The sequence below is a fragment of the Rousettus aegyptiacus genome, unplaced genomic scaffold (assembly GCF_014176215.1).
Source record: "Rousettus aegyptiacus isolate mRouAeg1 unplaced genomic scaffold, mRouAeg1.p scaffold_m13_p_8, whole genome shotgun sequence".
NCBI classification, from domain to species: Eukaryota; Metazoa; Chordata; class Mammalia; order Chiroptera; family Pteropodidae; genus Rousettus; species Rousettus aegyptiacus.
The window spans coordinates 16,440,558-16,454,754 of record NW_023416311.1 but is presented as its reverse complement, the minus strand read 5'-3'; the positions used below and the strand labels follow the sequence as shown (position 1 = coordinate 16,454,754).

At 52.9% G+C, this 14,197-nt stretch overlaps 1 protein-coding gene and 1 pseudogene across 1 annotated transcript; both read right to left on the bottom strand.

The window, feature by feature from the left end:
- Positions 1 to 65: 65 nt before the first annotated feature.
- Positions 66 to 8,447, bottom strand: CIAO3 (cytosolic iron-sulfur assembly component 3). The gene is made up of 11 exons (XM_016136675.2): positions 8,291 to 8,447; positions 6,947 to 7,042; positions 5,265 to 5,408; positions 4,810 to 4,942; positions 4,126 to 4,260; positions 3,675 to 3,793; positions 3,341 to 3,470; positions 2,530 to 2,602; positions 1,913 to 2,050; positions 1,248 to 1,405; positions 66 to 1,091 (listed from the first exon to the last, which is right to left on the bottom strand). Exons 1-11 carry the CDS (start codon positions 8,354 to 8,356, stop codon positions 853 to 855), a joined length of 1,431 nt encoding a protein of 476 aa, XP_015992161.1. The 5' UTR covers positions 8,357 to 8,447; the 3' UTR covers positions 66 to 852.
- A 2,149-nt stretch (positions 8,448 to 10,596) lies between these two features.
- LOC118607517 lies at positions 10,597 to 10,715 on the bottom strand (annotated as a pseudogene).
- Positions 10,716 to 14,197: the final 3,482 nt, after the last annotated feature.

Below are 14,197 nucleotides of genomic sequence, written 5' to 3'. Positions count from 1 at the left end.
GCTTTTGAACTTTAACTAAAGCTTTGAAAGGCTTTTTCAATGCTGGTAGAAGCTCTTAGAAGCCATTTTCAGAAGGAGGTCTCTTTATTAGAGGTGGGGCTCAGTGGGGATGGGCCTGATAGGCTGAGCCCAGTCTGTCCTCTTTCCCTTTCTCACCCCAGGAAGTAAGGATCCAGCAGTGGAAATAGGACTCAGCCAGAGAGGTAACTGAGGCACCACAGCACTTGCTTCCCACTTGGAACTTGGCTCAGAAAACACAGGTCCTCAGGCCCTGGAGGCCACAGCTTTGTTAAAATAAAAACTTAGTGCCAGGTACAGTGGGTACCACTTCCCAGCATGGAGTGTCATGGGCTGGGTGCCCCTTTCCTGCCAGTGTCCTCTGCTGCCAAGTGCAATCGGGTCCTCCATGCTGGGCTGCAAGCTTGACCAGCCCGGCAAGTCTGGCCCATTCACACCCCAGCTTCAGGGATAACTCTAGAAATGGAAAAAAACAAACAAACCCCTACTTCTGCTCTGTCTTAAGCACTTTAGGACTGGCTGAAAGTGTCACACACACTTGAACCACCACAACCAGGAGAAGCGAGGGAACTGCCATGGATGTGGGCCTATGAAGAGGTTCCAGAATCCTGTGGAACCTCTGGCCTCCAGTGTTAGAGAGTCCAGGTGAGTGCAGGCTAGAGGTCAACTTTACTGGCTGTGGGGTCCTGAATCCTATCTCTATGCAGGTTCCAGTGCATCTTCGCAGCTCACCCAGCATTTGAAGGGTAAGCTCTGGGGTCTCAGGGTGACTTCCCTACTGGAGACCCAGCATGGCCTTCCCAGGGGTCCTGGCACTGGCTGCAGTGGGCCCTCCTACCACCTGATGCTGTGGCCAGAGCTGGCCTTCTCTACCGCATGGTAGCTTGTGTGTAGTAGGCAGCTGGCCTGCTCCGAGCCTTCGCCATGCAGCCAGTCCCGGTAGAGTTCCTGGACCCCAGGTACATCCTCTGGCTCCTCTGTCCTGACCATGCTGTATAGCCTCTCAACATGCTGAAGAAGCTCCTTGCTGGATGTGTCAGGGGCCTTGAGCTGGCCTCCACCATTCAGGCAACCTGTGGCAGAGTGGGACGGGTGAGGGTGTGGTATGGGGAAGGTGTTCGCATGCCAGGAGTAAGGACCCCACATCCCCCCTCCCCCCTGCCCTGCAGGATGCTGCCTGCGGCACTGGTCCCCATGCAATCTGTGCAGAGTGGGCCTGCTGTGGCTACCTGAGGGGCAGGCCATGACCTCCACATAATGGTACGGGCAGCGTCCTCGCTTGAGCTTCTGCACCAGGTTCTGGATATTGCGGAAGCCATAAGCCACGGCGAAGTGCAGTAGAACTCGGCCCTCACTCTCCAGCGTCACCTCCTGGAAATCCTTGTTCCTGGAGGGGCAGATACCGTGCTTACCCCCACCCCACAGATGTGGTTGCCAAGCTCACCTGTTCCCAGTGGGAGACAGTAATGGAGAGGGAAGGCAGAAAGCTTACTTCCATGAGTCATCAAGTGACCTCGCTACCAGCCTCAGTTTCCTGATTTGTAGAATGGAAACCCCACCTTCCAGGATAGCCGTGCAACGTGGTGAGGTCAGACATAAAGCACCACCCTCCTTCTGTGGGGACACGTCTGTCTGTGTAGGTTATACCACCTTGCCACCACCAGCTTTTCAGGGCTCTTGTCTGCTATGTTGTGGGCAGAGAACACTGATTCCTACAATGGGGAGACTGAGGCCCAGAGAGATCTGGCCCATTCAGGGGAGCTGGAAACAAGGGCTAACGCCCACCCAATGCCTCAGGGTCTGTGACAAACTCAGCTCCCTGTTTTCCACTGAGCTTACCTCAGTGAGGGGACCCAGGGCCAAGGCTGCCCCAACTGCAGCTCTTCCCACTGACCTCAGTGGTCTGTAGGTGACCTCATCCACATGGATTCCGAAGAGCTCCCGGGCTGCATGCCGGAACACATGCTCCAGGTAGCCACCTGAGCCTCCACCTCGATGGCTGGTGGGCTCCTGGGTGGACACGCTGCTGTACCTGGGGAGGAGGACAAGGCTTCAGGTGGCAGTGGGGCTGCTATCTGTCAAGGCTTCTGAGTGCCCTGTTTCTCATGGTTGAGGGGGTTTGCTTTCTAAATGGGAACAAGTCATAGACCCCTGGTGGCTTTGTTGGTACATGAGGCGGCGGCTCCGGTGGGAGAGGACTATCCCCTCCATTGAGTCACCTGTTCTGGGACCTCAGACCTGTATCAAGTTGGGGTCAGCTCTGATAACCACAAGTTAACTCTCCATAGTCCAGCTCGTGAATCTGACCATCTCTATGGACACCAAGACAGACCACAGGGCAGGCACGGAACCAACTAGAAGGATGTTGTGATGGAATGAGGAGGGGAGGGGGACATAGCCCACCACCACATGCTTTTGCTGCCTGCTAGGACACCTGCGACTCCCAATGTTGAGAGTGCTCTGACACCGGTTTTATGTTTGTTCCTTCTGCTATGACAGGTAGCAACTTACAGACCATCCAGGGGGGCTGGCTCCAGTTCTGACAGCGAGACCCCTTCTTCTTCCAGCAACTTGAAAACTTCTCCTACAATGAAACCACAGTGCAGATGCTTATCAGCGGGGATCTCAGTAAAAATAGAGAATGTCAAGGAACACTCTATCGTCTGTACCTCTAGCGACCTGTAATTTGGCACTCAAGGCCCGGATGACCACCCCCTGGCTTGTGGGTGGAGGACAAACCTGACCACAGGAATAAGAAAGAGGTCTCCACTTTTGGAGACCCTTAGGAGAGGCACCTCACTGCCCCAGGACTGCACCCACCCTCACAGCGACAAGGTGGGGCTTGGACATGCATATCTCCAGGTACTCCCCCAGCAGTGCACCTGTTATATCTGGGCACATGTTCATGCAGGAAGACCTGTCCCTGAGTGTCCGGGCTCCTAGGCATTTATTTTTCTGTCTTTTAAGTGTTTTGAGACTATGTGAGGCTGCTCAACTCAGAAATGGGGTGACCAATGTGAATCAGACTCAACGATGGGCTGACAAGACTCTCTACCCATTTCCTTGTACAGACCGTTTTAGAGCAAACTGGCAGTGCTGGGGTACTTGTCTGCTGCAGGTCCCTGAGATGACAGGACAGCTGCAAACACCAACCTGGCTCCGAGGGAGGGGCCTTGCCTCATGCCAGGCCCTGGGGCACACTACACAGGGGATGGCAGCTCCAGCGAGAGCCTATGGGCAGGACCTAGGTAATGCCAGGCTGTTCCCTGGGCTCAGAGACACCACCTGGAGGTGTAGGGGCTCAGGGTGGCAGGAGCCATACCTGTCGTGACAACACAATCTACATCGCGTGTCTGCTGCTCCTGGTTGAAAAAGTCGGGTCTGGATGCTTCCAGCTTTTTGTCATAGCAGGGCATCACTGTCACATGGTAGATCTTGTCGGGGGTCACATGCTGCATAAAGAGACATGGAAATGTGGAGTCATTGCCTGACCCCTGCATTAAAGGGATCCTGTTAGGGTAAGGCAAAGTGACGTTTCAGGCATCGTAACCAGGGCATGACCATGAGTCTGTGAATGGGTCCTTGGACGCTACAGGTCTTGGATCATCTTTCAAGACAGTGACACTGAATTATTCATAGCTGAATGTCCCTGTTACCTGCTGCTGGGCAAAGAAGTTCTTGACCAGGGACCCCATAACCTGCTGTGGAGACCGGGCGGTGCTGATGTAAGGGATGATGGCGCTCCCGTGGGTCTTCTCAGCATAGCAGATCCAGCCTGAGGCCGACACAGAGGACAAAAGGGGCGGCTCTCAAGCCACCTCTCACCGGCTCAGCAGTGACATGATATTTTGGGGGTGGACCAAAGGAGTTCTGTCTCATTAAAGAATGTCCCACTCTACTGTCACCATCACGTGTTTCTAGCATCGATGTAATCACCATCTTGGGGAACTGAAGTGACTACAAGTGACTCTTAGGACAGTACCTTCTGCCAAAGAGGCCATTCCGGGCTGGCATTTCTAGCCCATTCTGGCAGAACACTCTAGTCCCCCCACCCAGCATTCCCACTCCCCACGTCCAGCCGATTTCATGTCAGCAGTGTGAGCACACCTGGGCAGGCGGAAGTCAGCACAGGCAAGGCTTGCTTGGAGTCGGCCTGTCCTCGGAATCGCTGTACAAATTCTCGCTGGCTCTCTAGGAGACTGAAGTTCCTCGAGAAGGCAGTATCAAACACATAGTGTGCCCCTGGAAGGTGAGCACCCTCCTGAGCCCCATAAAGGATGGCTGAGGAGTGGGGCGCTGCTGACCACACTCCCAGGAAGAGAGGCTCTGCCTTCCACATAGCCGCAGGAAGCATGCAGTTCTAGTGTCACAGGACAAGCTGGTGCTGTGGACAGCCTGCACTGCTACCTGGGAAGCTTACATGTGATAACCAGCTTCTTTTGTCTGTGTTTAGCAGCTACCCATGGTGCCCAGGACATTGGTCTATACCAGGCTCATCCCATGTCCTCCCAGCCCTGCTCCTGGCAGTATTCGAGCTGAGCCAGACCCGGCATGGACCTGGGAAATGTGTCTTGATAACAGTAATTAAAAAACAATAGAGTAGGTGAATTCTGAACTTGGGGAGAGTGCAAAGTTAGGATTCAGATGGTTTCCTTTTAAAACGCACTGCTCTCAATCGTCAAACTTGGAGTGGCTGGTATGTTTAAGTTCAGCGACTCAGTCTTGAAGATCCCCCTGCCCCAACACACCCATGTTCCGAGCTATAGTGCTTACCCAAAGTTCTGCACCTACCTAGTGTTTTAAAGAAGGCAGTTAACTTCCTGGCAGTGTCTGTAGGATTCAGCTGAAATCTCACAGCCAGTGATGCTCTTGACTGGGGTGAGACCGAAATGACAACCAGCCTCTGCTGACCAGGCACCACTGTCTGCAACACAAAGGACGCACTGTTCATTTGCGCATTTTATATAGATTCTCAGTGGGCCGGGGCTGGCGAGAGCAACCCTAGCTCTATCAGGGCATGTCATTTTTATGTATGTAGAACCCAAAGTTTAGGGCTTGGCATTTCACCACTGAAATAAATATAAGTAATTCTCTGCGATCCCACTGATGAGATTTAAAAATGCGGGAGTCACTGAAGATGTAGGACAAACAGCACCAGGAGAGGAGCTGCCCTTGACAGCATGAATGAAAGATGCTGGGGCTGATGCTGGGTTACAGTGCAATCTTGAAGACCACCCACCACTTACTTTATTGGCATCTAGAACCTTCCGCAGCTCCTCATGACTCTGCTGAGTGATAAGCACAGTCTCTGCTGAGGTGACACAGCCACTGCACGCCAGGCAGTCATCCAATGAGATCTTGGCCTTCTCCAGCTTTCGTGTCCCTCCGTCCTGGAAGCAAGAGAACCTGGTAAGCAAAGGGTTCCTCTGTATGAGGACACAGAGCTCTCAGGATTACAGAAACTACAGGAAACCCTTATTCTCTAGCTCAGAGCACTGACATTCAACATGATGGTTGACTTTATGCACCACTGTTTTTAAGTTATTTATTGCAGAAATACCTGCACACATTCTGGATTTAAATGGCAACATTAAATTCTGACTTTGGTACAAACTCAGCTGGAGACTTGTGACTCTCCACAGAGGTTCCAGAGGGGTCACTGGTCCCCGCCGCCCCCCAGGCTACACACATGGGGCTGTAAGGACAAGTAAATGCCGAAAGCCAGGCTCCAAAGGAGAAAGAACAGAAAGGCATGGGCGAGGAGGAAGGACAGAGGGACAAGGTGTGAGTAGAGGGAGTTGGTGGAGATTGTACCCCCATGAGCTTTGCCCACCCAGGGCCAGCACCTGGAGGAGTTGCGGAGGGATACAATAGGCAGCAACATGTCAGACTCGGCCAAACAGACATGGAACTTGGTGTTTAAGTCAAGCCTCCAGGCTGACACTGGTGACTTTTCTTAGATGCAGATGATCCCAGCCAAGCCCCTTCTTCTATAAATCCAGGAATAGTCTGAGCCAAGGCCAGACGAGCTGCAGGGGCTGAGAATGTGACCAGAGGGCTGAGGAGACTGGAACTCCCTTCCAGCCAAGTTTACTAGGCCTGTGCTTTGCACAAAAGCCACAATTTGAGCTCGATGTGTATTTTTAAGAGTCAGATCAGCCTAAAGGCCTGAGATTCAATGCTGTACCAAGCAGAAGGCTGATGAGCTCCCCAACTTCCCTCTAAATCAAGTATTGCTGCTCTGCACAGCGGGGCACATTGGCACCCTTGTCTCAAATGGGTCCCTTCATTCTTGGGACCCCTCCTTAAGTGTCCTTTTCTTAAAAAGGACCCAGTCCCCTGTGCTGTACCAGGCTCTGTGTGGAGCCCTGATGTGCTGCTGGCTCACTCTCTTGCACCAAGCAAATAGCTGGTTTTCTCCCTGTAAATGCTTGATTTGCTGTCAATTACAACCTGGCGTCACCCTGGGACTCCTCTCTCTGCTTAGAGCGGTTCTTGGGCCAAGTGCACCCAGTGCCTGCAATCCAAGGGATGTCATAGACGTTCTTAAGAATACAGACAGCAGACAGGCGGGGTAACATCATTAGATCAAGATTTCATGATTGCTTAATTAGACAGGAATTAAGTATTCACTAAGAAGAACAAGGACTCTGAACTAGAAAATTTTACACAATTAGAGAGAGAGAAAAAAGACAGAGGGAGGGAGGCGAAGATAGGAACCATCATCTTTGCAAAAAGAGCTCCCACTGCAGAACAAATCAGGTTCCATGTTCAGCCTCTGTGTCTCCTCCTACCCCTCACTCCCATCCCTTTCTCAGGCTTCCTGAAAAATATAAATTTGACCCATGAAAAAGGACTGGTGAGATGTGGAATATCGCGGTCACTGCAGTCATGAAACGTGTTTCAGATCATCCGAGCTAGAACCCACCTGACTGATTTGAAAGTAACTACCGTCATCTTCGATGTGGATCTTGGCCACGCCGCTTCCTTGCCTTTTATCCACCTTCATGGGCTTGATACAATCCTATACCAGGAAGAGACCCCAAACTTGACCTGAGTGGGCAGAGGCTCCTGAAGAGGGGTAGCCTGCTCACGCACGCATCAAGCACACATTCTTACACTCTGCCAGCACCAAGGGTCACTGCAGATCACAGTCAGATGAAGGCTGGTGCTAATTGGGCCCACATGCTAACCTGTCAGCAGACACAGACAACTCTGACCTTTACCCTTCTCAGTATAAACAGGAGGCATGGCCACCACCACCACTACCCTCTGCCGCCCAGAGCCAGTGGCCAGTGTTACAATGGCTCCTGGGAGGAAGACAAGAGATCAACAGGAACACTTTACTTGGAGGTTACCTCCTTACCCAGTGACACAGAAAAACATTCATTTCTCTTCTTATCTCCCCGAGTTCTTGCTGTCTGCCTCATCATCATTAGGAGAACATCATTGGCCATAGCCTTCCCAAGCATGACTAACCCCATAAAGGACCAGCTGGAGGCCTATGGGAGATCATCCCTGCCTGGGATCACCCACAAGGTACGCCCCACTTCCTAGCCTCAGCTCCCCATCCCGCACTGCGGTCCAGGGACTCAGCTATGGCCCACCCAGCAGTGGGCCTGCACAGATGGTGGCAACTGATACGCAGGTAAACCAGATAAGGGCAACACTCCCCAGTGTAGCTGTCCTGTCCCCTTTAGGGGCGGGCAAGCTCTGTTCTCCTTTTGGAGGGCAACACCAATTACGACCACACACCCTGACATTTACTGGGCAGTCACGTGCCAGATTCCAGCAGACCAGATCGCTTGCTCTCTCAACTGGGGTGGGATTTTCCAACTGTTTACACAGAAAAAACTGTGGCTCAGACAAGTTTGGCAGGGTCTTCTCGACCCCAATCCTGAGTCTGCCACTCCCCAGCTGGGTGACTTTGGGAAGCAACAACTGCCTGGCGCCCTCCGGCTCCGTGTACGCATCTGCACTGTAGACGGCACTTCCCCCAACCCAGTCACCCTGAGGGCAACGTGATAACCGGCTCCTACTTTTCTCATTGGGCTGTAGGGGTCGGCGAGTCCCCGACGCCAACTGCAGACTTGGCCTTGGGCACGTAAACCCGGTGCGGGTACCGCCCACCTTGGTCTCGGTTTCCGGTCTGTAGAAAGCTGGCCAGAACGCCGGAGACCCTGAATTCCAATCCCATTTTTCAAGGGAAGAAACTGAGACAGAAGGAGATATTCCCCCTGCGCAGAGCCGCCGCCCACCCTGGCCGGCCCACCTGAGACGGCCCGATGAAGTCATCCAGGTCAGTGAGTTGCAGCGCCCCACTGAAGGGTGACGCCATGGCGGAACACTGCCTGCAGGCACTATGCTCATGGTTTGCCAAACGGCGCAAAACGACAGAGTCGTTTTGCCACGATGCCGGAAAGCGCCCCAAGCGGCGCATGCGTGTCGAGTGCCTGGAGGACGCGCGCCCCCTGCTGGCGGGCACCGTCGCGCCGAGGAGCCGGGTTCCCGCTCTTTATTTTCCTCCCCGCTTCCGGAGCAGAGTGGCCGCGTGGGCGCGAGAGGCGTCTCCTTCACTCACCCAGTGCTCACCTGCTGGCCAGGTGTGCGGCCCCGGGGTCCCCGCTCAGGAGCTCGCAGAGGCAGCGGCCTTGCTTCACTCGGTCCCGGACGCAGCCCAAGAATCCAGAACGGCACCTGGCACACAAAGGCGCCAGTTTCTGTTGAAGAGTGAACAGAATGAAAATGATAGCGATAGGGAACGGTTCCTTACAACCCTGTGGCTCAGTGCAGGGCCTTCAGTCCTGGGCGGGAGCCCACGGAGCTCCTCTTACGGCCTTCCCACACCCTCTTTTGTTATTTTGGAGACCAGCCTGTGGAAACTCCATTCTGCTATGATTTTAAAATCTGAAACTGGACTGCTGCTGTCGGACTCCATTCTTGAGCAACGTGTCAAGTCCAGTTATACCTTTGATTACCACTTTTTGTTAGAGCTTTTCAGAAAACTCCAGGGGTGGAGTCTGGCCCATCCCTGAGCCCAGCTCTGTTAGGGGCCCTGACAGGCTCAGCCCCAGACTAGGTGGTAATTTTGCGTTTCTGAGGGCCCAGCCTAGCCTGGGAACATGGTCGTCTTGGAGTTCTTGCCTGGACGTTCACTCTACTTAGCGACCCTCATATCTGTGTGCAGATGTACTGACCCACAGAGACCCTAGACCATTGGCTGGTGCAGCCTCTTCTGGCCCCTGCAGCTGCCCCTCTTGGGTGCCAGGACAAGTCCCTCTTTCTCAGCAGCTACCCCTGGTGGGCTTCCAGACCCCACCCATCCCCCTGTCCTGGCCATAGGGTACCAAGGACTGAGATGCAATGCCTGAAATCTGAATAATCCCACTAATTATTATAACTAGATGAGCACAAGATAAACTTAGTTTCACTGAAATGCCCCAGAGTAGGTTTGCAAAAAATTTGTGAGAGTAACAAGTGCCTTTGGAATTGGGGGCAGGATAAGGATTGATTAGGCTGGGGTGATGGAGAGGATTTATAGTGAAGGAGGCTTTGACTGAGGCTGGGGGGCAAAGGATAATACACATTTGGGGGGAGAGGGGAAGGTTCCTATAATACTGGAGGGAGGAGTTTGACATATATGCAGAACGAGTTTCAATCTTTAAATGGACAAATTGTATGATATGTAAACTGATATCTTAGTTATTTAAAAAACAAAGGGGCTAGAGGCTGCCACTCAACCTGGCTGCCCCAAGATAGCCCAGAGAGACCAGGCATTAAGTACACCCTGGTCTGCCCAGGTTCAAACCATTGGTCCCACTGTCCCTGTAGGAGTACTTGGGTGACTGTGTCCCTAGAGGTCCTCGAGCTCCAGTGCCAACATTACGCCTCACCTCCGGTGTGCCTGCTCTCACACTTTGCAAATTGTTTCATCATCATCATTAGTGAGTATTTACCTTGTGCTTCCCATGTGCAATAACAGAGTTTGCACACGCTGGGGAGGGAACTCATGGGCCAGCTGAGGACGCAAGGAGGAGCCACGGCTCCTGTGGCCAGTCCAGCTGGCCTGTGCAGCTGCTATGATGCTGTGACTGTGCACACCCCTTCCCTTGAGCTGGAACGGGTACAGATCTTCGCCTCTGCTCTGGATGTGCCTGTAGGGTCCTTTTTGCCCAAAGCCAGCCATTGGTGGATGGGAGCAGGTGTGATTTCCACCGAGTGTGTAGAGCTGCCTGTCCCCTTCTGTGGGTTGGTGTAGGTTTCACCCTCTAAGGGATCAGCCCTGAGTTAGTGTTTTAGGGCTACTGTAACAAAGGACCGCAAACCAGTGGCGGTGGGGGTGGGGAAGGAGTTTAAAACAACAGAAACTCATTCTCTCAGTTTTGGGGGCCAGAAGTCTGCAATCAAGGTATAGGCAGGCTTGCGCCCCCTCCAAAAGCTCCAGAAGAGGATCTTTCTGCTGTGTCCAGCTTCTAGGAGCATCAGGTGGTCCTGGGCTTGGGGCAGCATCACTCTAGCCCCTGCCTCTGTGGTCACATGGCTCCCGTGTGTCTTTTCCTTTTTTTTTTTTTTTTTGTATACCTACAGCACCTGGTCTTCTTAGGCGGTCTCCCATCCAAGTACTAACCAAGCCTGACCTTGCTTAGTTTTCAAGATCAAACGGGATCAGGTTTGTTCAGAGTGGCATGGCTATAGACTTCTTTTCCCATTTCTTTTTTTCTTTTTTTTTTCTGCACAGTGTAGGCATACAATATATATTAGTTGGACAAATAAGCTTGTTTCCAATCTTTCACTTACAAAGTTTCAATAAACATCTTGGAACATATATCTTTCCAAATTCTCTCAGTGTTCCTAGAGGGCACACTCATTTCTAGAAGCAGAATTGCCAGATTGAATCTGCCCTATTTAAAAACATTGCTATTGCCTCTTTTTTCATTCCTTAAAGGGACACTTATCTTCGGGATTAGGGCCCACTCTAATCCAGGATGATCTCATCTGGAGGTCCTTAACTTAATTACATTTGCAAAACCTCTTTTTCCAGATCAGTTCCCATTCACAGGTTCTGGTCGGACATATCATTTGGAGGCTCCACCATTCAGCCCACCACAACTGCATGTCCAGGTTTTTGTGGAACCCTCAGGGGTCGGAGGACAACTGTATAATGGGATGCATCTCACCAGGTCGTAGCCTACCTCTCATATGAGATAGAGAGGACACAGCCTGGGACCCAGCCCAAGCCACATCTGGAGGCTGCAAGCCCCATGAACAATGCTACAGAGTGGGGCCTGAGTCAGGAGATGTCTTCGGGGGAAGCCAGCCTGTGTGCAATGGGACTAAAATAACCCAGGGTGGGAACAAGGAAAAGATATTTTGTCTTTTTTTTAAATAAATTATTTTTTTTTCCAAACATGTAATTTCAAAACTTTTATTGTATTCTCCAGTGTTACTGTGTTGTGGGTCAAGGCCCCCCCCCAAAATTGGAGAGAAGTGGGGTTCACGTCTTCCTTCCTCTGCATGGCTGAGCTATAAGAAGAGGGTGTGCATCCACCATAAGGCCCACGAAAACCACCAAGATACCCCCATCAGGCATGGGGTGGGGAAGGGCAACTAGGAACCATGGGGGAGGGGGTTTTGTGCTGTTACCCCCAACACTATGGGATCACCTACCAAGAGCCGCCTATATTAATTTTGGGGTGCAGGAATGACCAGGTGGGAGGAGTATGGAGGGGCCTGGATCCATGAGCCCCTGCCTTGTCACGTGGAACAAAGGACAAGTTTCCCAGGGGCCTGGCTCAGGCGACCTTCGCAGGACAGGGCAGGTCTCCTACCCAACCAAGTAGCTGTCGCGATCCAAACCCACTCCTACGCTTTTTGTAAACCAGGGACTATTTATATTTAGTTTGGCCAACTAGGAGTCTCCTTATAATCTGGGAGATCTTCATGTTCAGAAGGTTCTGGGTAGATCACCCCTGATCTCTGCCTATCATGGGTGCCACTCCCTGTCTACGTGAACAGTCTCCAGGCCTGTCCCTGCAAACCCTTCCACATCTCTCCAAGGACACTCCAGGCCCTGAGTGCTAGAGAGAGGGGTGAGAAAGTGCCCCCTTTCAAGTGAGTCTCGGTGCCTGTCACTCTCTAGAATCTGAGACAGAAAGAAACCTTCTGTATAAAGCACCGTGCCTGGGCAGAACCTCTACTTAGGCACTGGTGGTGATTTGGCCCCACCCCCATCCCAGGGCACCCTGGGCTTTAGGAAGCAAGGCTTGCATTCCTGAGTCAAGAGCAGATGTGGTGTTTTATTTGTTGAAGGGAATTACTGAGACCAATTACTGAAACCAATGAGCACATCATTAACATCATAATCAACACGCAGCACCTTCCCGCTGGGGCCACCACATCTTGTCAACAGGTGTGATGCAGCAACAGCCCTGGGAGTCCCTGCACAGCGTGCAATTAGCAGCTAATGAGGAGGCTTGCCATGACCTACCGCTTTTAGCTCCTGCTCCTAGGTAGGCACCCAGCCAGGGGTTGGGAGAGGAGGAGGGTCTGGAGAGAGCTCTGATGGTCCTCCTTCTGCTCCCACCCAGGTAGGGCTACAGGAAGCAGCAGAAAGACCTTCAGGTTTGCAATTTGTCACGGAGAGGGCCTCACCATGCAGTAGGAACACTAGAGATCCTTAGGAGGACAGCATGTGCCACCAGGGGCTGGCTGAGAAGAGAAGCCCCCTTCTTTGCCTGACTATGTGCTAGAGGGAGAGGTGGAGGCGGGGGGTGGGGGGGTGGGGGTGGAGGCACAACAGTCTCGCCCGCCATCACTGGGCCTCTGGGCTGTGGGCCTGGGACAGCCAGGCAGCCTAGTCTGCTTTCTTGGGAGAGCAGGCACAAGGCTGGTCAGGGCCAAGTGCCAGTCAAAGCAGCAGGGCAACTCTCTCCAGGGGACTTGCTAAACCAGCCTGTTTGGAGTGTGTAGCAGCAGGTTTGTAACTGTTTTTGATGTTTCCCCCAGCCTTCTATGTTAGAGCACCATGGTCAAGGCTGCCACGTCAGAGCATCAAGGCCTGGCTTGCCAGGGACCCCTGAGGTATCTCTGCACTTACACTTTGTGCTCAGCCCCTCAAGTCATCAAGAGGACCATTGGGTGTCTGAGGAAGCATGTGTTATGTGGCAGAGTCATAGTGTAGCTGGGTGGGGTGGGGGTCCCTATGGGAGCCCCCAGCTCCAGGGCCTGCACCTCAGCCCAGGAACCTGGGAGCTACTCCACCATTGGCAGCCTGGCTGGTTTTCTGTTTGACATTTTTACTGCCTTGTGAAGGTCATGTCTGGCCTGCTTCCTGTGGGAAGATCACTCCAGAAAAGCATTTGGGCCCCCGGCTTCCCAGCCTGGGGAGTTCCCAGCTTGTGGGACTGTGGACCCTTCCCAGGAGTGTTTGCTCCAGGCTCCCTTCCCTCCATCACTATCTCCTTTGGGGCTGGTCCCCAACTCACCCAGCTTAGCCATAGCAGCTGAGAGTAGGCTGGGGGTCCCCTGAACACTGCAGAAGAGGAGGTCTTTCTCATGTTCAGGCCTCTGGGAACTCTAGAGGAGTGAGCCAGCTGCCTTGGTGCAGGCGGGGTGGGAGGTGGAAGAGGAAGCCACTCTCTTGCACCCAGGGTAGGGTCCTCCCACTGCTCCAGCCTGGAACTCATTGAGAACCTGTCTTTCTCTCCAACTCTCGCCTCGATTTCCCCTGTGGCGGGTGTGGAACTGGAGACCTGGGGCCACCTCCTGCTCTGGGCAGTCTTGATACATCTCCAGGATCATCCCCTGCCCACCAGTTCTGACCTCTCAAGAGTCTAGCACGCCAGCCTGAGCTGCTGCTCCCAAGGCCACCTTGACCACAGAGGTATTCAAGGCATTGAGACAAGTGTGTTCATGAGTGTGTATAGCATTTGTTTTCTTGGAGGTGGGAGCGTGCCAGGAGCCAGAAGACACTGGGAAAGTAAAGTCATCCTCCTATGGTCACTAGGGTTGAGGCCTATCGATGCACCCTGGGGTGTGATAAGATCCTCATAGACATCAAAAGGGCTTAAGAAAGAGCGGCCACATGGGGTCAGCAGTGCTGGATAGGGCACAGGCCAAGCCAGAGAGACAGGGTGGGAGGGCCTGGGTGAGCCCCCCCAGATGCCTTGGCTGAAGTGGT

Coding starts and splice junctions, on each gene's coding strand:
- CIAO3 (XM_016136675.2), bottom strand. CDS start 8,356: ATGGCGTCACCCTTCAGTGGGGCGCTGCAACTCACTGACCTGGATGAC. Junction 2,051..2,529: donor CCAGCCCCCCTGGATGGTCT/GTAAGTTGCTAC, acceptor CCTCCTCCCCAG/GTACAGCAGCGTGTCCACCC. Junction 1,406..1,912: donor GTCACCTACAGACCACTGAG/GTCAGTGGGAAG, acceptor CTGCCCCTCCAG/GAACAAGGATTTCCAGGAGG.